This window comes from Mauremys mutica, chromosome 1 (genome assembly GCF_020497125.1).
Source record: "Mauremys mutica isolate MM-2020 ecotype Southern chromosome 1, ASM2049712v1, whole genome shotgun sequence".
NCBI lineage: Eukaryota > Metazoa > Chordata > Testudines > Geoemydidae > Mauremys > Mauremys mutica.
This window is the reverse complement of record NC_059072.1, coordinates 146,369,404-146,386,648: the sequence shown is the minus strand read 5'-3', so window position 1 is coordinate 146,386,648 and position 17,245 is coordinate 146,369,404. Positions and strand designations below refer to the sequence as shown.

The 17,245-nt window shown below is 44.9% G+C and overlaps 1 protein-coding gene across 1 annotated transcript; it reads left to right on the top strand.

Moving 5' to 3' along the window:
* Nucleotides 1-1,413: 1,413 nt before the first annotated feature.
* Nucleotides 1,414-17,013, top strand: LOC123368397 (C-type lectin domain family 2 member L-like). The gene is made up of 5 exons (XM_045013159.1): nucleotides 1,414-1,835; nucleotides 3,660-3,749; nucleotides 8,229-8,392; nucleotides 9,820-9,923; nucleotides 15,842-17,013. The coding sequence occupies exons 1-5, from the start codon at nucleotides 1,487-1,489 to the stop codon at nucleotides 15,975-15,977; spliced, it is 843 nt and encodes a 280-aa protein (XP_044869094.1). The 5' UTR covers nucleotides 1,414-1,486; the 3' UTR covers nucleotides 15,978-17,013.
* The last annotated feature ends 232 nt before the right edge of the window (nucleotides 17,014-17,245 follow it).

Below are 17,245 nucleotides of genomic sequence, written 5' to 3'. Positions count from 1 at the left end.
TGTTCTGAAGAGTGTGCAGAAGTTGGCAGAGGAATTTCACACTGAAGCTATTTTCCCACCCATTCAAGAATACAAGAGTCACCGAAGAAGAAGACATTTTGATTATGAGGCACGGGATAATACCACAAGTGACCCCAAACAACAATTCAAAGTTGAATTCTTTAACCAGGTGCTAGATTGTGCAATACAGTCAGTTGAAGAATGTTTCATGCAGCTCAAGGAACACAGCAGTATATTTGGGATGTTGTATGATATTCCAAAACTCCTCACTATAACTGAAGACCTACACCAGCAATGCAGGGCACTAGAGACAGTGTTGACACATGATGACATGCGCGATATTGATGCGAGTGATTTAGGTGATGAACTGAAAGCCCTTTCAAGATACATTTCAGCAGGATCAACTCCAAAGGCTGTTCTTGAATATATGTGCACAAATAAGATGACCACCCTCTTTCCAAATGCTTTTGTTGCTCTGTGCATACTTCTAACACTTCCTGTAACAGTTGCCAGTGGAGAACGCAGCTTCTCCAAGCTGAAGTTAATAAAAACACATCTACACTCCACAATGACACAGGAGAGGCTGGTCGGCCTTGCAGCCATCTCAATAGAGCATGAGCTAGCCGAGACTGTGGACTTTCAGGAAGCAGTTCAAATCTTTGCAACCAAGAAGGCACGAAAAGCACCACTTTGATTATTCAAATAGATAAATATGCCAGTGTTTACTATGCAGACAAGAAAAGTTACATTTGCTGTTCAGGCGTTTGAAAGTTAAGTGTTATTTCAAATTTTTGAACAAGGCATTTTAAGTTGTTAGTTCTCCTTTATTGGGGTAGGTAGCAGAGCAGTACCATGAGAGGAGTAGAACAGGAAGAAGGCAGAATAGAGACCTTTCAAAATTTTCGTCCAAACGAGGGGTTATGGGGGCGTCATTTGAGTTCCCTGCCTCAGGTGCCAAAATGTTATGGGCAGGTGTGCCCTGCCATCCATGCATTGATCCCATGCCTCCTGTCTCTGTTTGTCTGTAAAACCTCAGTCTTGTGCCTTCTTGCAAAGCAAGGGTGCAGGTGGAGCAGGAAGAATGCATTAATTCCATGTCTTGATGAGGATGACATGGATTGGCACTAAAATTGGATGCTTTTGCTTGCTCCCGCCACCTGGCTCTCCTGCGTCCTCAGCCTTTTCTACAGCAAGGAAGAGCGTCTGCATCTGGTGTTTGGTCTCAGTTCACTATACGGTTCAGGTTTCTGAACCCCTCTGATCTCCCAGAGTTTGGGCATGTTGGTAACTCGGCAGGAGGAGGATGCCTGTCTCGGTCTGTTGGGTGTACCTCGGCCGGGCTGCTGCTGAGTCCTCTCCCCGCCCTGGGCGCGGGGCGGGGGCTGGGAGCTCGCAGAAGAAGTGAAAGTGAAAGTAGGTAAGAGAAGCGTGTGCTGGGTCCCGGGGAGCTGCTCGGTGGCGGGGGCGCTTCGCCGTGCGGGGGGAGATGCAGAGCCTCGCAGGGCAGATCGGGAGCGAATGGTCCCTCCGGCCTCCGCCCCGCGGGGAGAGGTCGCAGCTGAGGAGGAGGCGCGGCCGGCACCGTCGAGCCAAGTCAGAGTCAGACCTGAGGGATGTAGCCCCGCTCCCGGCTGGGGCCCAGCTAGCCCTGGGCGGCGCTTGGCCTGCGGATCCCTCCAGGAAAGGGGGCTCAGCACGGCACTGCCTGGTGCAGATGGATACCAGGGACCGCGATCCGGAGCCGGAACAAGGCGCAGGAGGGGAAGCGGAGCAGTTCCTGGAGTCAGGGCCGGGAGCCGGGACCCTAAAGGCCAGCAGGATAGAGGCCACCTGGGGTAAGAGGGGGAGGGGGAAAGTCTATGACTGGTGTTTGTGTGACATGATGCCTCCTCCTAGAGCCCCTCGTCGTCTTCTCCCCAGTTTGCCCTTTCACCCTCTCTGCGACTCCACCCAATCTGTCTTCAAGCTTCCCCTACAGCTTTTCGCTCTCCTCCACACCCCTGGTCTCACCTTTCCCCTCCACTCAGTGCCTTCTTCGGCCCTCCTCCTCTCCCTCTCCCCTTTGCCCCTTGCTCTTTCCTCACATTTGCTGTCTGGTCACCTTACTTCTGCTGATGGCATCTGACTCAGATAATGAAAATGAACATGCATTGGTCCTCACTGCTTTGGATTGTTATTGATCAGAACCCATCATCAACATGGACACATGTCCCCTGGAATGGTGGTTGAAGCATGAAGGGACATAAGTATCTTTAGTGTATCTGGCACCTAAATATCTTGCAACGCCAGCTACAACAGTGCCATGAGAATGTCTGTTCTCACTTTCAGGTGACATTGTAAACAAGAAGTGGGCAGCATTATCTCCTGCATATGTAAACAAACTTGTTTGTCTGAGCAATTGGCTAAAGAAGAAGTAGGACTGAGTGAACTTTCAGGCTCTAAAATTGTAAATTGTTTTATTTTTGAATGCAGGTTTTTTTGTACATACTTCTACATTTATAAGTTCAGCTTTCATGATAAAGAGATTGCACAATACTTGTATTAGATGAATTGAAAAATACTATTTCTTTTGGTTTTTTTCAGTGCAAATACTTGTAATCAAACATAAATATAAAGTGAGCACTGTACACTTTGTATTCTGTGTTGTAACTGAAATCAATAGATATGAAAATGTAGAAAACGTCCAAAAATATTTAAATAAATGGTATTCTATCATTATTTAACAGTACAATTAATTGCGCGATAAATCACAATTCATTTTTTTAATCGCATGATCAATCGCAATTAATTTTTTTAATAATTTGACAGCCCTACTAGTTAATACAAGAACTAGGGGTCACCAAATGAAATTAATAGGCAGCAGGTTTAAAACAAATAAAAGGAAGTTCTTCTTCACGCAGCGCACAGTCAACTTGTGGAACTCCTTACCTGAGGAGGTTGTGAAGGCTAGGACTATAACAATGTTTAAAAGGGGACTGATAAATTCATGGTGGCTAAGTCCATAAATGGCTATTAGCCAGAATGGGTAAGAATGGTGTCCCTAGCCTCTGTTCGTCAGAGGATGGAGATGGATGGCAGGAGAGAGATCACTTGATCATTGCCTGTTAGGTTCACTCCCTCTGGGGCACCTGGCATTGGCCACTGTCGGTAGATACTGGGCTAGATGGACCTTTGGTCTGACCCGGTACGGCCGTTCTTATGTTATCCTTCAATATAACATGGATTCCACTCTTTGTGAGAGGGATGTATGTTGTAGGGAGTGGACTGAGGTAGGGGAGACCTGGTCTCTAGCATCTCAGTTGTCCATCCTTCTAAGAGGAGAGGTACTCTATTAATGAGTCATTCTCTAGCTAACAGTTCTGTAGGAAACCACACATTCACAGAGGCAAACACTTCAAATTTTGAGTGCCTAAAGTTAGACACCGACATCCATATTTAGGCCTTATTTTCAGAGATACCAAGCATCGGCAGTTCCCATTGACTTCTGTGAAAGTTGTAGCTGCTCAGCACCTCTGAAAATCAGGTCACTTATTTGGGTTCCTAAATATGGATGTAGTTTGAATCCATGTTTGATTTTTTTTTTTAATGACCAAGTCTCTAAACCCTTCAGTTCTATACAGGTTTAATTCACTGAAGCTTCTCAACTCTCTTCTTTTCAGGCCTCTGCTTACACCTCTGGTTCTGGAGACGAGTTGCTGGAATTTTGATTGCCGTTCCTGTGATTTTACTCTTGATCTGGTTTAGCTGGAGTAAGTGCATTTAAGACAAACTGATGTTGGAAAGGCAAAACAATATCTCTTTTGTTTCCTCCTTCCCACCTCAGAGCCGTCTGGCTGCTATGAGGATGGGAGAGATCTACTATTTATCCCCCTCTCCCCCCACAACCTAATGGCTACTCTGATGGAGGAGAAAGGTATCCTTACCTTTCCCCCAGGCTTTTGTTTCTGGGTCCCTCTCAGACAGTAGCCCAAAACGTGTAACCCTTTCTTGACTGTATTCAGTCAACACACTTAAAATTTCTACACCAGCGTATGAAGTGCAAATCTTACCCAGAGCAACAAGCCGTGCATTTCACCCTGCTCACTGTGTCACCCCCCACCCCCGGGTACAACATGGACTGTGGGACTACTGTGCCCCCTTTAACTCTCTGGCTCAGGATACCTCAAACTGTTCTGCTTGTGAGAAGCAGCCCCTTCAGGCATTGCTCTCACACAACCATTAGCATGCGAAGGCACACCCAAAGTTACATGCAGGCTCTCACAGCCTCCCATGAACTATACACAGGGAGACACCAGTAAATCCCTGCAGCCTTGCACCCCAGTAATATACCATCGTACACTGCTCAAGGCTTCCTTGGACAGTGCAAGCTCATAAGTCTGTCATTTTATCAAAGAAAATTCATATGCACCAGCCCTTGTTAACCTGAGCTGAGATTCCGTAAGCATTTCAATCAAAAATACACTGGTTGAGATAAAACATTAAACAAGTTTATTAACTACAGAAAGATAGATTTTAAATGATTAAAAGTGTTAGGTGTAGAGGTCAGAGTTAGTTACATAAGAAATAAAAGGTAAAATCCTAAACTTTATCAGACTAAGCAAGATTTGAATCAAAGAGTTTTTCTCACCTTACTGGATGGGCAGAATACAGTTCACAGTTTATACTAACTAGAAAGCCTAGTTAGGACCATCCCTTCTGCCAGGTTCAAGGAGGCTTCCTTTTTTCTTCCAAACGATCTTGTTTCCAGGTGTTGAGATGGGTGAAGAGAGAGGATGTCACTGTCCCTGAGTTTATACTGTCCTCCAGGTGCCTGGAAAAGTACTGGCTCAAACATGGAGTCTTGGATCACATATCCTGGTGTGCCTTGCTAAGTCAGCGGTTATTCATTGCCTATGTACTCTTTGAGGAGTCTTCAGGTGGGGCCCACTGGGAGAGTAGATTCTCATTAATGGGCCATCAACACATTGCTGGCTAGCACAGTTGAAAATCTGTCGTGTGGGTGTTAGTTGCTCCTTTGTTGCCACTGAAAGGCTAGCTGTGGGTGTTTCTCAAACTCACAACATATTTCAGTAACAAACATATAGCAAAACTTTATAACTTTACATACAATGTTAATACATACAATTCAACAGGATAGTAAACAGATCATGACTTTTCAAATAATACTTCACAAGGCATACTTATCACAAAACATATCATATTCATATAACCGTGGCAAATGTGGGGGTACCAGGGTGCTATTTTGAGATACAGTGCTTCAGTCTGCTGCTTCAGTTTCACAGGCATCTGCAGAGCGAAATTGACCTGGTTCATGTCAGTTCCACTGCTGCCCTCATGTCTTTGAATAAAAACAGTGTAAACTGATCAGGCTGGTCAGTTTGTTGCTCTACTTCAGTTTGGCAAAGGTCTGAGGAGCAGCAGAGGCACTGGAACTGTTTGTCAACAGACTTAGGAAGACAGCACTGTATTGGTTACACTTGGTTTCAGTTTGGAAGGTTTCCTGGCTTCAGCCAGAGAAGCTAAGAGCAGAGAGTCAGATTCACCATTTTGTGTCAAGCTAGGTTTGTGTCTGCTCTGAGTTGCTGTATCAGTGCAAATCACCAAGGATACCAGTGAATCAGGCCTTTAATGAAAACTTAGGTTCAGCAGAAGTTGATGGTATTTTCCTGGGAAAGTTTCCTATGCATTCTTAGTGACTAGACAAATGGACTTTTCAAGCTCACTCAAAGCATTTCATCTTCAAACTGCTCAGCTACTATTTACTCTTGGTAAATATTATAATTCCTAGTTTATAGATGGAGAAACTGAGGCAGAGTTGTCAAGTGACTTGCTCAAGGTCACACAGTAAATCAGTGGCTCAGGCAGATTGGAACTTGAATTCTTGGCTCCCAGTCTTGTCTTCAATTTACTAGACTGCATCTAATTTTCCACTTTTCCCCGTCACTGTGTCTAACTAGTAATAAAGGCCCAGATCGTCAAAGGCCCAGATTTAGGCTTCCAACTTCCATTAATTTCAGTAGAAGTTAGGGGCCTAAATACCTTTGTGAAACTGGGCAAACGTGCCTGTATTGCTGTGCAAAATTTGATACTATTTCTAATCTGATATTAAAATTTTAGCTAAACAGTATCAATGCTTCTCGTCAGTTTTTAAATTAGAACTGTCTTTAATTTAAATAGAGTGCTTTCCAAGCTCTGTCTTTAATAAGACCATTAAAAAAAATAATACCAGTCCTGGTATTTAACAAAAGAGCCCCAAAATTGTTCTCCTTGTCTTCTCAGGTCCTCCTAACCTGCTTGTGGTGCCATATTCTAAGTAAATAAATTGCTGCTTCATCATGTAGGTCATTGAAAGGTTTGCAACGTTCATAACTGTTTAGAATTAATGTTTATTTCAGCTCAATCCTACATACTTAACTGCATTAAGAGATGTTATTGAGGTTGCAAAGTCAAGCACTCAAAAGTCAGTAAATGCCAGTATTATGATTGTCTGTGCAACTTAATTCTGCCACCTTCTGCATATATATTATGATACAGTCTTTAATTATGTGATCACATACTATTTTTTCCCTGGGACCCCAGCCTCATTCAGTATCCAGTATGGTTGGTGTGCAGGTAGTGAGGCAGCTGTTCAATATTTTTATTCTCATTATTTAGTTATTAGTGTACCCTATCCAAAGCCTGCAGTGAATAAAACATTATTCATTTCCTGGTAGTCTGTAGTTGCGCACTTGTCACTGTACTATCTGAGGACCTCGCAAACATTGAGAAATTTCTCTCTACAGTGAGGTAGAAAGACATTATGATCTCCATTTTACAGATGGGAGAATTGAGACAGACTTGCCTGAGACCACACAGTGTATCAGTGGCAGAACCAGACTTAAAATTTAGGACCGCTTCACTCCCAGCCTTGTTTTCATTCCTTCAGACCATGCTGCCTTACTGTCAAGCATCCACTGACTTTAATTGCAGTTACGGGTGCTCAGCACTTGTGCAAATCAGACCTCAGGTGTCTTGGTTGGGTACCCAGAAAATGAAAAACATGTTATTAATAGCCACCTGCAAAATTTTTGGTTTAAGTGCCTTGTTCAGCATCACATAAGAGTCCCATGGCAGAGCCAAAGATAGAAATGAGTTTGCCTATTTGGCATTCACCTGCTTTACCTATAATATCATCCTCTCCACACATTTTCTAACTTCTAGAGCAAGTGAGGCAGGGATCCCACATGCAGTCTAATTTACTACACAACCCTGATTCGTTTTCTGACCATTATCCATCCGTTGCACTGATGGAGACAGGGACCTGTAAAAAAAAAAGAGTATGTGATCGTGTAATTAAACAGTGTATCATAATGCATATGCACAAGAAGGCCAAATTAAGGTTACGTGGGCCACCTAAATTCTGGAATTTTCTAGGTTATGAGTGCTTTCCTTTTGCAACCTAAATAATGTTCTTTTAACATAGACTTAAGGTCAGAAGGGATCATCATGATAATCTAGTCTGACCTCCTGCACATCGCAGGCCACAGAACCTCACCCATCCACTCCTGTAATAGACCCCTAATCTCTGACTGAGTTACTGTTATCATCAAATCATGATTTAAAGACTTCAAGTTACAGAGAATCCACCATTTACACTAGTTTAAACCTCACTGAAAGTCAGTGGGACTTAGCTTTTTAATAGTAGGTTCTTTTAAAAGTGATTTTAATGGGAGTTAGGCACCCAACCCCTGTTTAGGTGATTTTGAAAAGATCACTGTAAGTGCCAAAGTCAATTTGAACATTTTACTCAATGTGTTTATCTCACAATCTCAAACCCCTTCCGATGCCCCAAAGCCCCATACATTCTGCACTCAGCTGTCTGCCCTCCCATGTCCTGCCAACTTTTAGCTGTGTATTTTCAATACAGAAATTTACAGCCCATTGTCAGTTGATAATTTAGGGAGAAAGTAAAATAAATTAAATTTAATATTTTAAATAATTAACAGAAGATATTGTATTGCATTGTTCAGTTTAATCTTTAATTCAATACAAGCTTCCATTTTTTAATATACTAGAAGTTGCAGCAGAATTTCCAGGTTGTTGTAGCAGTATCACAGACACGAAAGTACCTTGCCACAGAATGTAGAACCAGCTTGCTGTGGAGTTCTTAGAGAATAGTGAATAAAACACACAGTCTTATGTATTTGCTATGTACTAGGATAGTAATAGTCACTTCATTTCAAATAAAGGTCCTCCAATATTGCCTCACCTGGAGCCGTGCCGTGATGACTGGCTATACTACAGAAAGAAATGTTATTACCTCTCAGAAGATCAAGCAAACTGGGACTCCAGTCAGAGCTTCTGCTCTGCACATGGGGCTTCTCTTGCTGTGATTGAAAGCCAACAAGAAATGGTAAAGTTTCCATCCTTCTGATACAGCATCCCTTCTCTTACCCCAATGATTCCTGTAATTTTACCACTCTTCCCCCTTCCTCCCCTCTCCCTTCCACCCCCCCTCCCCATACACCCTGGAATATCAGAATATGCTGGAATCCAACATAGCATGTGACAGAGCTGTTTGTCACTAACAAAGAAGTCAAATCACAAACATCATGTTCAGTGACATATAGGTTGTTTTCCATTAGCATCCATTACAGAAGCACATTCATGTTCTGAGATGGGGTTGAAGGAGTTTTCAGAAATTAAAACTGCAAAGTGGGCATGAATGAAAAGTAACCATTAAAGGAAATAAAAATTTGAGATGGACTTTTTTGTGTTTCTTTTTTAATGAACAAAAAGGCCTAAATGTTGTTTTTTTTAATCATAATTTTTTGCTTATTAGAAATTTAGGGTCTCATCCTGTACTCCTAAAGTCAATGCGAGGTTTGCAATTTGACTTCAGTGAGTGCAGGATCCGAATTTAGATCTGATCTACCCAGAAAGAATATAGAATGAAATGGTGAAATGATATCAAAATCAAGAATGAAAATTGAACAATTGGGAAAGCAAGGGATATTTATTCTATATTTCTCAACTTTTATGCTGGTGTAACTTTACTGAAATCAGTGGAGATATTCTGGCATAAAACTCCATCAGGACAATGGTGAATCAGGTCCAGTGTACTTAAACACTGTAATCTCTTAATCTAGAGATGTATTTACTTAGATTTCTCCTACTCTCACCCTTCACCACTATTAGTTGAGTGAAGTCATTGCGCTGAAATATTTTGCTGTCCTTCAGATCATTGTATTATCTGTTATCCATGATACACAGCTGATGATATTAATGATCTGTGCACTTTTGCAACTGCAGGGGTAGCGGAGCATGAGGTGAGGTGGGGTGAGGATATACCAGTGTCATTGTATTGGTTTCTTTCTGACTGGCTGAAGTTGTATTTTGGTCTGCTCTGATCAGTGACCAAGGCGCTGTCTGTCCAACAACATGGCTGACTGGCTCATCCTCCATTGACTATAGGTAGTGACCTCTCTGTGCTTTTAGAGATGTTTCTTGCAATGAAATTTAGCAATATAGAAGTAGCAATCTAATCAAGAAAATACATTGGGCTTGATTGTCCACTGCCTTGTACCTTGTGTGGCTATTTATATCTGTGCAAAGATGAGTAAAACCCTCCCTATTCAGAATGGTGTCATTTTACACCCACTTGGTCAGGCAAAAATGACAACACAAGGTGCAGGGCTGGGGAGAATCAGACCCCCGGTATCTGTCTGTAAAATAAAGGCAGGAACCCATTTTCAGAACGTAAACTCTTCCATACTGAATGGATTCAGAAAAGATGCATTTCCCAGCGTGGAAATTCATTGTGACGTATGTTTTGTCTAGAATTTCATAATGAATCGAATGCGCACAAGAGACTCTTGGATTGGGCTGCGCAAGAAAGGAGCCGAGTTCTACTGGGTGAATGGAGAGACACTTAATACGAGTCTGTGAGTTATCTTTCAAATGTGCTATGTAAGAGGAGAGTAAGGAAAGTGAGAAATTAAGGGCTTGTCTACACACACAAGTTGTTCCGCTTTACTTTTACCATCTAAAGTGGAACCCTCCCCCCTCCCGAGTGTGGACACAGTTATACAGGTATAAATGTACTTAGGGGAAGAGGAATAAGCTATACTAGTAAAAATTGCCTTTATACTGATGTAACTGTGTCCACAGTAGGAAGGCTATATTGGCATAACAATTTCAGTAAAAATATCACGCCCCTAACTGAACTAATTGTACCACTACAAAACCCGTGTGTAGACCTGGCCTAATGCTGTTGTCCTTCACAGAAGCTGGGGCTATTGTCCCCCTGAACTATTATTTTCCTTTGTTCATTAGGAGAGAGCTCAGCTTCTTTTTAGTTAGTTAGAGAAGAAGGAGAGAAGAATTAGATACTGAAATTGTTGCTGTGTGTATGGGAACAGTAAAGTCAAGAAACTGGCCCTCTTTCTACTCTATTACATCATTGACTGCAATGGAGTTACTTCAGATTTACACCATCTTAAATGAGATCAGATCTGGATCAATCTGTTTCATTTAATCTTGTTGCCTGTCTTTTATTTGACTATATCCACATTATGCTGCTACAGTCACTATTACAATACATTGTATGTATAAATTTCCACCTTATGTGAGGAGAAATTGACAGTAGTAATTTTAGTGCGTAAGATTGTTCCCTAAACAGGGATTACCTATGCAATAGATTAAACTTCATGAGGTTACCCTTATGTGAATCGTCTAGGATCCAGAGGTCCTGTACTCTTTTAATAGCTTTCTGTAGTATAGCGCTATATTGATAAGGGCTCCAAAACTAGTAGATGTCCCCAGAAGCCCCACTAAAGATTGGTTCCCAGTGTGAACTGGGGAAATGCCTGAGGCAGAATTAATTTAGACAATTTTCTCCACCAAGTTGGTGGCCATCTCCACTTCTACCCCTCAAAGACCTAGCAGAGGAGGCTTTTCTGAAGTCTGGAAATGAGGAGACTTGTGCTACAGGTGGGACTTCCCCTTTCTGTGGATTCCTCACAAAGATTTTGCTGGGATTTTGTCCTCTCCATCCATGAAGATGGTCTGGGCCATTCTTTCATATCGAATTACCATTTTAGATTTTGAACTGCCTTGCACATTCCAAACACACAAGCAGCTCCAGTAACCTAGCATCCAGTTGTGACTAAAGTAACCTTCTTTAGAAAGGGTGTCACACAAGGCAATAGTGAGAGTTTTCCATATGCAAGAGTGTCACATGGTAGGTTCCATCTCTCCTTGTGTTTTGCTTTGCAAACAGCCCCCACACACTCCTCTCTAAGTCCAGCACCATGTGCTTATAATGTTTTATACCAGTTCATGGTCTCCATAGCATAAGGCTTTCCCCAAGTTTCTACTTACTCCCTAGGCACAGGATGAGAGGAGGAGGGTGAGCTCACCTTTCTGAGCTCCTGGGCTTCTTTGCTCTTCCTTCCAGCCTCCTGTCCCATCCTGTCTCAGTTTTAACTGCCCCAGCTGATGAGCTGAATCCCCTTGTTAACTGGTTGATCACCCAGGGCTTGGCTACACTTACAAGTTGCAGCGCTGGGAGTTACAGCGCTGGTCATGCAGCTGTGTAGGGCCAGCGCTGGAGTGTGGCCACACTGACAGCTACCAGCGCTGCAGTGTGGCCACACTTGCAGCACTTTCCAGCGCTGTATTGAGAGGTGCATTGTGGGCAGCTATCCCACAGAGCACCTCGTCCCGTTTTGGCGCCGTTTTGGCGCTGAGTATTGTGGGAAGGGGAAGGAAGTGTGTGGGTTATTCCGCTTCCTGTTCCAACGCCCCGTGGTGCATCGCTTCACATCCCAGCATTCTGTCTTTCCGGCAAAGTTTGGCGCCATTGTGAGTGTCTTTCTGTTTTACTCTGTGTGTGAATCGCGATTTCTGTGGGAAATGGAGCCCGAGCTGCTGAGGACTGTGCTGATGAGTGTCGCCAGCACAACACGTTTGGCAGTCGAGCTATTCCTTCACTCCAAAGTGACAGTGAGGAGTCTGACGATGATATCGATATGGATTTGCCTGCCGCGTGTGACACTACAGTGCTTGTGGCATTCACGGAAATGCTCAGCACCGTTGAACGCCGCTTTTGGGCTCGGGAAACAAGCACTGACTGGTGGGATCACATCGTCATGGAAGTCTGGGATGACGAGCAGTGGCTGCAGAACTTTCGTATGAGAAAAGCCACTTTCATGGGACTGTGTGCTGAGCTCGCCCCCACCCTGCGGCGCAAGGACACAAGATTGAGAGCTGCCCTGACAGTGGAAAAGCGGGTGGCTATTGCAATCTGGAAGCTGGCAACTCCAGACAGCTACCGGTCGGTCGGGAACCAGTTTGGAGTGGGAAAGTCGACCGTTGGAATCGTTTTGATGCAAGTTTGCAAGGCAATTAATCGCATCCTGCTAAGAAAGACTGTGACTCTGGGGAGCGTGCAGGACATTGTGGATGGCTTTGCACAAATGGGTTTCCCTAACTGTGGAGGGGCGATAGATGGGACGCATATTCCTATTCTGGCCCCCCCCCACCTGGCATCAGAGTACGTTAATCGTAAGGGGTATTTCTCTATGGTTCTCCAGGCGCTTGTGAATCACCGTGGGCGTTTCATTGACATTTACACAGGCTGGCCTGGAAAGGTGCATGATGCACGCATCTTTCGGAACAGTGGCCTGTTCAGGAAGATGCAGGCAGGGACTTTTTTCCCAGACAGGAAGATCACAGTAGGGGACGTCGAAATGCCCATTGTGATCCTTGGAGACCCCGCTTACCCGTTACTGCCTTGGCTCATGAAACCCTATACAGGGAAGTTTGACAGGAGCAAGGACCGGTTCAACTACAGGCTGAGCCGGTGCCGAATGACTGTGGAGTGTGCTTTTGGCCGTTTAAAAGCGCGCTGGAGATCCTTGTATGGGAAGCTAGACTTGGGGGAAAGCAGCATCCCCGCGGTTATATCCGCTTGCTGTACCCTCCATAATATTTGTGAAGGGAAGGGTGAAACATTCAGTCAGGCATGGACCACCGAGGTTCAAGTCCTGGAGGCTGAATATGCACAGCCAGAGAGCAGGGCTAATAGAGAGGCCCAGCACAGGGCTACAAGGATTAGGGATGCCTTGAGGGAAGAATTTGAGGCTGAAAGCCAACAGTAATGTTTGCTGCCTTGCATGGGAGTGAATTGCACTGTTTACACTGTTATTCTATTATCCCTAAAATGATTTGCAGTGCCTCTTTCTTTACTGGGCTAAGGTATCTTTCACTATCTGCTATAATAAAGACTGTTTTCAAAGCCAAGAATTGTTTTATTGAAAAGAAAAAAACCTCCTTGACAGACAGAAACACAACATTTCCTGAACACAAGAGGGCAGGGGTGTGGGGTGGTGAACTGCACAGTCACAAGTTTGCATACGTCCTGTCTGGAGTGCTGTGCAATGAATCCTGCACTTCAGGGTGCATAAACTGCATGGTGATGGGGGTTGAGTGCAGAGGGTAAGGGTTGTAGTTGGCAGGGCTGGTTGGTGAACGTACAGGTGTTGGAGGCAGCTGGTGGTGGTAAGAACCTGGATGCTGGGGAAGGGGGGTTTGAACTGACATTGGTGCACAAGGCAAAAAGCTTTGGGACGCGGGGGGGGGGGGATGGAGTAGCACGGTAGTGCTCTGCTTGCATGGCAACGAGTGACTCGATAGAGTCCGCTTGGCGCGACAGGATGCTTAGCAGCTTCTCTGTGCTTTTCCTCTTGGCCACTGCATTTCTCTGCCGGGTCCTGCTTTCCCTCTGGCGGATCCTGCTCTCCTTCTCTCTCCACTCCTGCAAGTTTTTACTCTCTCTAGCAGAGTGAGCAATAACATTTCTCAGCATGTCTTCCTTGCTCTTTCGGGGATTTTTTCTCAAATTCTGCAGCTTCTGTGCTGTGGTACATCTGGTCAGTCCAGCAGTCAAGGTCACTTTAGAAAAAAAGAATTGACAACATTTAACAGGGAAGCATTGTGTTCATTATCTCAAGACTGAAATTCCCACACACTGAAGGAGTTCTCAGTCCTCACTTTAGCATTCTTTTACCACACACATAAGACAGCAGAAGCCACGAAATGGTGAGTGAGGGGTGCTTATAGAGGGAAAAGTGGGGCTTGAGTGATAGAGGGGTGCTGGTTGCTTTGGGTAAGCTTCAGTGATAGAGGGTTTGAGTGAAGATGCAGCTGCAGGGGTGATCTTCACTATCACTAGCTTCACTAAAGAGTCTCCCAACATTTTTCACAGGAGTTAATCCTGGAAGATATCTCCTTGCTGCGAGTCACTAGGGAACAGCGGGAGGCTCTTCTACAGCAATGTGGATTCCGCCCTGGACCCTATGTGGGTTGCCTGTGTTCAGCGATGGTCCCCCCCCCCCTCGCGGCACAGTGGCGCGGACGCGTTAGCCTGACTGGGACAAGGACAACAGTGGCTCTCCCTATAAACCTGCGCAGGCATATTGCCCACGCTCTGGCTGAAACTTTTGCTGAGATCACTGCAGCCGATTACCGCGACGTGATAGACCACATCAATGGGCTATTCCACATCTAGGCTGGCATGCATGCAGCCCTAAACCCCCTTCCTCTCCAGAAACATTTCCACCCAGAAAATAAAAGCCGCTTACCGGTAACCCGCTGCTCTGCTTGTCCTTCTGCAACTGCTGGCTGCTGCGATTGGGTACTTTCCTCCTGGCTTGAGAAGAGCTCCTGGCTGCATGCCCACTCTGGGGTGTCTTCCCCCATCCCAGTAGCTTCACTCGCGTTTTCCTACCCCCCCCGCCGCCTCCGCATCCGCCTCCGCCTCCTCCTCCTCCTGTCCCCCAGCCTGCTCAGAAGTGTCCATCGTTGTCCTGGGATTGGCAGTGGGGTCACCCCCAAGTATCGCGTCCATCTCCCTGTAAAAACGGCAGGTCGTGGGGGCAGCTCCGGATCAGCGATTACCCTCGCGGGCTTTGTAATAGGCACTCCGCAGCTCTTTAACTTTCACCCTGCATTGTAGTGCGTCCCGATCATGGCCCCTATCCAGCATGGACCTTGATACCTGCTCAAAGATATCGTAATTCCTACGGCTGGAGCGCAGCTGGGACTGCACAGCTTCCTCCCCCCAAACACTAATGAGGTCCTGCAATTTGCCAGTGCTCCATGCTGGGGCTCGTTTGCCGCGTGGAGGCATGGTCACCTGTAAAGATTAACTGATTGCACTCCACACCTGGCTGCAGCAAACAGGAAGGAGATTTTTAAAATTCCCAGGGCATTTAAAGGGCGGGTCACCTGAGGCAAGAGCAGTAGAGTGCAAACTGATGAGCAGAGTGGCTGAACAGGAATTCTGGGATAACTCCTTATTCCCTGGAGGACAATTAAAGCGCTGGTGAGTGTCCACACCTGCTGAGCAGCACTGGATCACCAGCACTGCACTCCTTATACCCCAACCGGGATGGGTTTTCAGCCAGCGCTGCAACCAGGGAGTTGCAGCGCTGGTTGTGCCCTGCAAGTGTGGACGGGGTGTAGTTGCAGCGCTGGAAAGCCTCCACCAGCGCTGCAACTTGTAAGTGTAGCCAAGCCCCTAGTCTTTAATCAGTTATCTCCCTTTTGAGCCCAGGCAGGGAGGCTTACAGAGTGCACAGAGTGGTGAGTCAGCCTTAGGCTACTCCTCTTCTGACCCACAGAGTGATGGACAAAGCAACACGTTTGTTCCTCCCGAATCAGACAAATGTCAAATGGTTCCCTAAAATGTGTTCTCTGGGGCTTTGTCGGCTCTAGTTTTAAATTACATAAGCAACGAAGCATTGATCGTTTATTTCAGAATTTCTACCTTAATTCCTATTTTCTTATGGTTTTTCAGATTTCCTGTATACCTATCAGGTCATGAAGAATGTGCCCACACAGATTCAATCTCCATTTCCACATCAGAGTGCAGGTTACTCAGGAACTGGCTCTGCAGTGTGGGTCTGCCTCAGTCCAGCACACTTTCTCCATAGAACACGGCTTGATGTGTAAATCCATGGACTTTCTTCACGTGTGGATCACTGGCCTGTAGTCCACAATACCTGAACATTTTGAAATTCAGGATCACGGTAGCAGCAGAGAAAACAGAGCCATTGTGGGAGGGTTAGCTTGGGGGGGGAATAGCTCAGTGGTTCGAGCATTGGCCTGCTAAACTCAGAGTTGTGAGTTCAATCCTTAAGGGGGCCATTTAGGGATTTGGGGATTGGTCCTGCTTTGAGCAGGGGGTTGGACTAGATGATCTCTTGAGGTCCCTTATGATTCTAGGGTTCATGAATGCACATCTTCAGTGCCAGCTGGATAGTGATCAAGAGAACAGTCATCCCTACATAGAGAAGAGTGATAATTCCTACAGAAAGCTGGTAGGGTCCAGGGGAAGGGCCGATATAGTGATAGCAATTGTAGCAGACTTGAGTGAGTGGACAGAACACTGACCATAATGAGACCTAGGAAATGACTGCAACACAAATATTTCCTTGTTTGAGCTTCAGCGTTTCAGGTGTTTCAAAAACACCTAGGTGCCTAATACCTATTGGAGTTAGAGACCTAGGCACATTGAAAATCCCACTACATGCCTATCTGCATCTTTAAATACCTTTAAAAATCTGTCCTATTATTCTTCTCTTCCTCCCCCTCCTCCCCTCTCCCCCAATCTTGTCTAAGACCCTGGATTGTTATATCACCTTAAATGTAGATTGGAGACTGTTTGATGCAGTGACAGTGTCTTTACTGGTTTGTTGAGGTGCCTCATACATCATGAAAAAATAAATGTTAATTAAAAATATTTTTAAAATGTAAAAGGCAGCATATCTCATAATAATTATGATCAGTGCCTAGGTTTTCTGTTACTTTTCCTCAGTAGATCTCAAAGTATGTTACGAAGGAGGTCGGTATCCGTGACATTCCCCAGGTGTTATCTGGACCAGTGTTCTGCTAGGTCACTCCAATCCTCAACTCTGGGAGCCAGCCTTACCCTGCTCTGCTGTGAGAACCCCCACTCTTGGGCTGGTCACGCACAGCCTCTAGCACAGGGGTCGGCAACCTTTCAGAAGTGGTGTGCTGAGTCTTCATTTATTCACTTTAATTTAAGGTTTCATGTGCCGGTAATACATTTTAATGTTTTTTAGATGGTCTTTCTCTATAAGTCTATATATTATATAACTAAACTAGTGTTGTATTGTAAAATAAACCAGGTTTTCTAAGAAGCTTCATTTAAAATGAAATTAAAATGTTGATCTTATGC